Source organism: Papilio polytes, unplaced genomic scaffold, assembly GCF_000836215.1.
Source record: "Papilio polytes unplaced genomic scaffold, Ppol_1.0 DF823912.1, whole genome shotgun sequence".
NCBI lineage: Eukaryota > Metazoa > Arthropoda > Insecta > Lepidoptera > Papilionidae > Papilio > Papilio polytes.
Window position 1 is genome coordinate 196526 of NW_013525292.1, and position 8615 is coordinate 205140.

General features: G+C 37.5%; 1 protein-coding gene across 1 annotated transcript in view; it reads right to left on the bottom strand.

The window, feature by feature from the left end:
• LOC106102626 (synaptic vesicle glycoprotein 2B-like) overlaps positions 1-8615 on the bottom strand; it is a 21255-nt gene that overhangs the window by 2026 nt on the left and 10614 nt on the right. The window contains exons 3-9 of the mRNA XM_013282166.1: positions 3738-3899; positions 3046-3190; positions 2834-2973; positions 2482-2729; positions 1540-1745; positions 612-738; positions 8-140 (exon numbers count right to left, since the gene is read on the bottom strand). Of these exons, the coding sequence (XP_013137620.1) occupies positions 8-140; positions 612-738; positions 1540-1745; positions 2482-2729; positions 2834-2973; positions 3046-3190; positions 3738-3899 (1161 nt within the window). The remainder of the gene's footprint in view (positions 1-7; positions 141-611; positions 739-1539; positions 1746-2481; positions 2730-2833; positions 2974-3045; positions 3191-3737; positions 3900-8615) is intronic.

Sequence of the window (8615 nt, forward strand, 5' to 3'; positions counted from 1 at the left end):
GACTGACCGAGCATGAGCTTCTTGCCGAGCATGTTGATGGTGAGGCCGACCCAGAGCGCGGTGGGCAGGCAGCTCAGCGCCACCACCAGCGTGTGGATGTACACCTTGTCGTCTATCACCTGCGGGCACTCCGGCCGGCCCTGCGCACCCCACACACAATTACATGGGATTTAAGTAGTCATTCTAAAAGGTAGCTTATTTATACACTCAAAAGCATTAAATCCGGGTCACTTAAAAAAAAAAACTATAAATCTCGTAACCTAAGAATGCTAACCTAATGAAATACACGTTGGTTAATAGTCAATTAAATATTCCTTAAATTAGGTTAATAAAACTTCTTAATTACTCACTTTTACAAAAAATGGGAGAATATTATCGAAAATCGTATAAGAAATTTAACCAAAGCGCGTAAACGCAGAAATGGAAGCACGAGGAGGCGACACAAATACATTGAAATTCAAAAAATCATATTGTTATATAAAAATGTCAATTTTTGTATAAAAGCGAGATGAGCAGTTTTTCTATTTATGTAATTTTTACCTATGAGATTTTAAGGTTTTTGTGACACGAATTGAATGGTGTTGAGTGTATAATGAGAGTGTAGTACTGACGTCGATCTCTGTGCGGGAGACGTTGGCGGAGACCTCGCAGACGCCGGCGGACACGCCCGGGTACAGCGACGAGAACTGGCTGAAGCGCTCGAACAGGTCCGGGAACCACATCATCAGCGTGTAGTAGCTGCAGCAATCAATGTAATACAACATTGTAGCGATTACAATCCGTGTAAAACAGCAGAAAATACTAAAAGAGAGTAAAGGTTTCTATGTTGTTTTCGGAAGTTGATAAGAGATGGCGCTAGTTGTATTTACTTTACACCGCTCTAGAGATGTACTTTCAAATAAATGCATTGTATACGGTAGTTTTCTGTAACAGCTAATTTTGGTCTGTAATGCTGGGTTTCTGAAGTTTCCACTTATTTCGTTTTTATCTAACAATTCATTAGTGTTAAGTTGACTTAAGTTTCAAAGGAGTATAACTCAAGTTACTACTTAACTTAAACGAATTTCATGAATCTATCGCATCATAATCACTAAGGAATAGTTAAAGGTTGCTGAGGAACCAGCGATTAATCTAATAAAGTGTTAAATGTCAATAAAGTGAACTGTGAGTACTGATACTGGTGCATTTACTGAATCCCTAAGTGCGATGTTTAATTGTACACTATTGAATGAACTTTAAGTTTTGTTTGTATATGTAATGTGGGTGTCGTTTTTTAGTATTAAGCGCCAAAAAATCAGTTATTAATAGTCAGTGGATCGAATGAAGTATACAGAATTATAGTAATTTTAAACTAGAACCTGTCTGAAAATCTTTCAATTGAAATTAATTTTAGGATTTGTTTCTACGTTTTTTTTTTTCTAAAAATTAAATCTTTAAGTGGCTCTCCTGAATATTTAACCTGATTGCGTTTAAAACAAATAGCCTTTCACATCGAAATAGTGTTTTACGGCAATAAAGAGTTGTCGAACAGTTGGTTACCTGAACATGAGGCCGAAGTCTACGAAGCAGCAGAGCACGAGCAGGCCGATGTAGGGCGGCGTCACGAGCAGCTTCTTGCGCAGCCAGAAGGCGTGCCAGCGCGCGCTCCACGTCAGCGGCGCCTTCGTCTCGTTGCCGTTCGTGTCCGCAGACACCACCTCCTCCTCCTCGCCCGCGCCCTCGCCCGCGCACATCATCGACTCCACCTGTCACATCGCACATGTAGCTGTTGCTAATAAAATAAAAAAAATAACAAAAAAATGTAGCCTGCGTTACTCACTCATAACTTAGCTTTTAATGGTGAAAGAGTTTATGAAATCACCCATCGGTTTTTGGATTATTTCAATATATACAAAAATACAAATCTTTTCTCTTTATCACATTAAGGGCCTTTCCCACCACTGGCTGATAGAGGCTCTGATAGCTTAAAAGTGACGTCACTCTCAGATAAAGTAACAAAATCCGATATTTCCTTTATAGATATTACACGTTGGATTGTTATCAGATTATTTACAATTCGGTGGCACAGACCCTTAGATTTACTGCACCTTTAGTTAAGTACCCAAAGACTAATACCTTGTTACGTACAAAATTAAATATATCGCACAATTTTGAATCGAACATTATTGTTCAATTCAAAAGGAATAATTCGTAAGTTTCGGAGATTCGAACTCCCCTAATACCTGCCGGCTACACGTGTAGCTCTGCCCGAATTAAGCGTGATCTGTAGCTCAGTGCTACGGCGTAGCATTATTACACCAAGTTATATTTAAGTTTCCATCTTACTTCTTTCAGATGGATGGATGTTTGTTAGAGTTTGTAGCTTAAACTGTTAAACGTATCTAGGTTACTAATTAAGTTTTTTTTTTATTTCGTGCAGGTGATAGCTAGTTGATAAATAAATTGTACTAATGTAATCTACTTTTTAAAGCCACTTCTTACTGGGAAATCTTTCTCTTCCAGCTTGGTGTTAACCCTGAAGATGCGCTGCAGCACGTGCAGCGCCTGCTCCGGCTTGTTGGCGTGCAGCAGGTAGCGCGGGCTCTCGGGGAAGGGCGCCAGCAGCAGCACCACCAGCAGGCTGGGCAGCCCGCACGCCGCCACGAACACGCGCCACGACTTGTACTGGAACTCCGCGTCCAGCGCCGTCAGGTTGAAGCGCGGGTCCTGGATGATCAGCCACGCGATACCTGCAATAAAAAACTTTTCATTAAGTAATTACAGTTTATACAAATAAAACACATTTGTAACTTTTTTCCTCTCAAGAGTTGATATTATTTTCCACAGTTATCACCTGGTAATAATATAGTCCCGATGGTCCAGAAGACCTCGAGCCTGCACAGCATGACGTCTCTATGCCGCAATGAGAGGAAATCCCCGAAGTAGGGGAAGATTAACCCTGTCGCACCAATTATACCGAACCCGGAGAAAAATCTAAGACAAACAAAGACATTTAAGAAGGTCACACCCGTCAGGTTTATACCAGTTTGAACAATCATGGCACACCTGCAGGCGAGGAAGGCAGGGAAGGACTGCACGATGCTGGAGAGGAATGCTGCGCAGGCGTCCAGCAGTAGCGCGCCCACGATCGCCTTCTTGCGGCCGCGAGCATCCGCCAAGTTGCCCCAGAAGTACGAGCCCACGCACATCCCTACAACAAACCATACAACGCTTACAAACTTTACATTGCACATACAACAATTTAAGCTATCGTCAGGACATAAAGGGACATAAAGGTATTGTAAGGATTTCCTTAACCGCAAATGCAGCTAACTATGAATTACCATTATGGTTTACAGTACAGACTATGAAACTTAATATCGTAATTATTTCATTCGTTTATTGTGCTAATATTCATTATGAAGACATACATTTTGTTGAAATTATTAAAAGAAAGGTTGAATGTAGAAGTAAAATTATGAACTAAGCTAAGTACGCAAAGATGCTAGGAGCTTATGCTATCTCAAGAATGGGATCAACTGTTATAATACTCAGCCCCTTACGTCATCTAAGCATTGCGTCTAGACACGCCGCGGGATGCCCTCCTCCCGCAGAGACATACGTCGCATTCTAATTGATGGACACAATTTATAAAAAAAAAACTTAGAAACACTGATGTCAGCTAAACTTCGTAACAATAGCTCGTGTGTTTTGTCTCCTCGTTAAGATGGTTATTATAGCAGCGTGTGACTACTGACCGATGAGCGGCGTGGCGGTGAGACGGCCCTTATCGGAGGACGAGAGCATGAAATCGCACTCGGCGGCGGGCAGCACGAAGCTGAGCGTGGTAGTACTGAGCGCACAAACAGCGTACACAGCGCCACATGACCCTAACAGCAGCCACTGGAACCAGCCGTATCCTGCACACAATAAACAAATCAGTACATTTTAATGTTTTTAAAAACACATGACCTTCAACTTGTCCGGCATCCCCAATTCCGGGTAATCGATAGCTCTTGCAGAGTCGACTAACGAGATTTATGTCCTAACTCCAAATTAACCGTAACATCCAATTAATCGTGAGCACGGCGCCGACAGACCGCGCCCTAAACACTGATCCCCTATTCTTATATCTATACATATACCTACTAAATATCTGTATTTAAGCATATATGACTACACAAAATTGTTTAAAATCCAAAGACTTAAAGATATACAGTTAATATTAGTTAGGGCTAGTCGTTAATGACGGAACAAGATGGCGTCACGTAAACAGCCAGCAAAACATAAACACTGCAGTTCTAACCTTTTAGCATGGTGTCGGAATGATTAGTTCGCTATTATTTATTGTTAGAATATTGGCACGTCGACCGCATCGAGACTTTTAAAGTTTTATTTTTAAATAGCATTCATTGAATCGATATTGAGAGCACTTGAGCCCAATCAGTGCGGTGCATCGCTCGCGGCTTCCGACTTACAGTCCAGCTAACCTCACCTTCGAGATGACAAATTCAAATAGTAACAATAAATATTAATTACCCATTCATTCTTTTGTTATGAACAAAATATCCACATGGACAGACAAAAAATAGTTATATTTTACAAATGTAAATAAAATTAGCCTTAGAAATCTATGTTAAAAAAGATTCAAAAATGTAAAACAAAAACAAGTTAATTATCAACAAGTCGCGGTGAGATAATCGAACTGGGGAACTATTTCCATTGCCCACGCGACGTTTATTTCCGTACCGGGGACTTTGCCGCACGCCTCGCACCGGCGACGACAAAGTCCGGGGTGAGTGCGCAATGAATACGTCAAACACACGCTTAAGAATACTCGACGAAATTATAAGTTACAAAGTACATCATTGCTAGGGCTTGTAATATGCGTCTATGAGTTATAGATTATTTTAATTGTTAAGATTTTAAGACGATGTGTATAAATGACTAGTTGTTGCTCGCAACTTGGCCCGCGTGAAATTAAAAAAAAAATACAAAATGTAGCCTTTGTTACTCACAGGTAAATTACATTTCTAACGGTGAATTTTCTAAAGTCGGCCCAGTCGTTTTTTAAGTTATTTCAATACATACAAAAATACAAATCTTTCCGCTTCATAATATTTAGTAATATAGAAGAAAACTGAATATGTATAAACACACACACACACAAAAAATAAAAACGTTGTTATATTTCTTGCTTCACAATTTGCACTCTCATTCGCGCCAAAAATTATCGTTGTTGTTTTTAATACATTTTTTTCTATTTCTTGGCGGCCAGTATGATATTAAATATTCTTCCACAATATTTTTCCGACTTAAACAAATATAATTTAACAACAAATTATAAAACATTTTACTACTTGATCTAAATATGCTTTTATTTTTAAATTAATGCAAAATATTGACAATTGTTATCAGCGCCATCTATTATCAATTATTGCTTAACCAAATGTATCCTTTCAAACTTTTTGCATATCCTCTTTTCTATCTGATCACCTTATATTTTTTTAATTATGCCTATAAGAGAATTCTTTACAATGTATCCTACCTAATTACATGCCGTACCTCGGATATAATACGGAACAAGGGCACGACTTCATTGTGTACATCTATTTGCGTTCTTCCGCCGCCGCGCTGAACCGAACCATCTCAGTATTTACAAACAACCTCGTTATCTACAGAAAGAGAAAGGCGTAAGTGTCTTAGACGCTAGCGGGTAAAATTATGTACAACTTTTAACGGAAAAAAGAAAGTAAAAAAAGCACTTGAGAAATATATTCATTTCATAAAAACTTTTATATTCTTATATACCCACTGTTAATCAATCTAATCGAAAATCGCAATCGGCATAAGTAACAAATTAATTGGCTGTAAGTGCTGGGGTTAGTGTACATTGTCCGCTATCGCTCGTGACCTGACCGCGCACGTGGACTGGAATGAGGGCTCCATCAGAAAATCAATGCCTATTAATTAAACCTTTCTTAAGAAACTTTATTACTGAGAAATGTTAGAGAAACTCTTCGTAACAAATATAGGTATGGAAAAAGTTGTGACGAAATCTGAAAGAGTTATAACAACTAAATATTGGAAATCTTTTTTCATCACTTAGATGCAAGATTGTTTTTACGCTTCACTGTATTCAACTGTTTGGTAGGAATTTTCCTAAATCATCGCGCATTGATGGTCGGGTCATAACGGAGTCGGCAGACACATGTGTTTATTTGTTCCCAGACATTAAACCGATGAGTTTATTGGCGTTGCTTTATGAAGGCGGGCTTCAAGTGACGTTACTCGATATATAAACTGAACATCTGAAAGGGTTTTATTTGCAACGAGCTCGAATATACGTTTCAGATGTAGAGGTATAGATTTTGGTAAAATTGTTAGGTTAAAACAAAGCTCGCAATGCAATTTAGATATCTGAAGCCTTTTTCCATCGTGGTATATGTTTAAAATTTTTATGTTTATAATATTTGAAGAAATTAATAAAAATAGAATCATCACAATTGTTAAAATTTCACTGGCCACTCGACATCGTAATTTAAAAATAAGAAAACATAATTTTATTGACATTAACTTTCCCGCATAACGAATGTCAGTGTTGCCAACATTTGCCTACTTTATTTTCTCAAAATACACAGGTCAATGACCGCAAGCCGACAAGCGACAATTTCTTTGTTTTTAAATAAATGATTTGGCGACCGTCAACGAAATTATTGCAAGAAACCTTGCGATATGTAGCCGTGAAAGTGATTTATTGCAAAATTTCGTTCTTATATATTATATTTAAATTGTTTAATCTTAAATTAAACTCGATTTTTTTTTATATCACATAGAATTAAAAACAACGCCATCTTGTGGCTCTTAAAAACGTTTTTGTCTCTAGAATCTAGGTTTTATTAGAAGCAAAATAGCAACACACAAATGTATAGAAATACTTTGTTACATTTTACACACATAGTTTCCAACCAAGAAAACACACAATAGAAGAAATGTTAACGGAAGTTAACGATTATTCTAAACAAAAGTGTAATAACAACTATGGATTTGCATTACACAACTTCGAAAATTACATTTTAATCAAAATTGTTACTAAATAGCGACATTGCTAATAAAAACTTTTAGGCGTTTTAATTCATTGCTTTCTTACTGAAATATTGCTAATTTAGCTACTATTCTGTCCGACTTCCATAATCAATGCATTAAATATTATAAACTACCCGCAGAATACGTTTAAAAAGAATTCAATCTAATAAGCTCTTTATTTTCCATCATTTGCAACGACGAAAGTTGTTTATCCGTCGCGTTCTTTTATCAGAACCACAGCGTGTTCTATTTTTGAAAGCATAGATTAAACCAACGCGACTGGTGAATGTACACAAGTCAGCGTTTAATTGTCTATAGTCGATCCAACTATTGTTATGTTGGCTATGGAAAGGCAGGACAAAATTCGACGGGTTCAGTATTGGGAAAGACTTTTTTTTTTAAATATTATCTGCAATTATTATATAATGCCTATAGGTTATTCGTAAGTTTGTTGTACATTTTGACACCATACATGCTTATTACCGATTTTATTCGAGAAAACATAGTTTTTCACCATATATCTTCATTAATATTAGTACAGTATCGTATTGTCTGTGCTAATACATCGCAGGCGGACCCCTAATTATTTTATAAACAATGTCACACTGATTTATTGAAGAGAATAAGCAGAACATGTAATAAAAAATTTCTTTAGCTTTGTTTGAACTAGAAAATAGCTGGTGTTTCCGTTATTTGACATAATTCGAGCACTATTTAAACAGTTTAACAGAAGAAATAAACAAGCAATTTAAAGCGAAATCAATGGCTAAGAACTATGAAAATCTAAAGAAAACAATGTTTACCTGTAAATAAAATATTGTGGAATACTACAAATAAGTCTATTATAATTCGGCGGATAAAAAAGGCGGAACGGATTTCGATGAAATTTGGTATAGATGTAGAGGAAAGTCTGGAACAACACATAGGCTACTCACTTTTGCCTTTTTTTAGTTCAAAGCAAAAGATAGCTACAAATAAAACAGAGTACGCATAATATCGGTCCTATGGCGCCGACAGGGTGATCGCGTATCGAACCCTCGCAGAAACTGGGGAATCCCTCTATTTAGGGAAATTCCAGCCACAGGTATATTGTTAATCAATGCATTTTATTGCACTTTCGTGTCACGCCATGCGTTACAATACGAAAACAAATATATTTTACTAGCTTCTGCTCGCGACTCGGTCCGCGTGGAATTAAAAAAAAAACAAAAGTGAGTAGCCACGTGTTCTTCCAGACTATCGTCTACATCTATGCCAAATTTCATGGAAATCCGTTCACCCGTTTAGGTTACAAACTCTAAGAAACAACCATCTATCTGTCTGAACTTTCGCATTTATATTATCAGTATGATATGTTTTCTGACAGAACCAACCAATTATGGGTATAGCGCCTCTCTTGCCAGATATCCTTGTACAACTATAACATAGGATGAAGCATTTTGGTTTGTTGAACTGTACCTAACGTTCTCCGTATGTCAAATGTGCTGTCAAATTTCCTAAGACGGTGACACATAAATTATAGGTTGTAACAATGTTGACACTGGCTGACA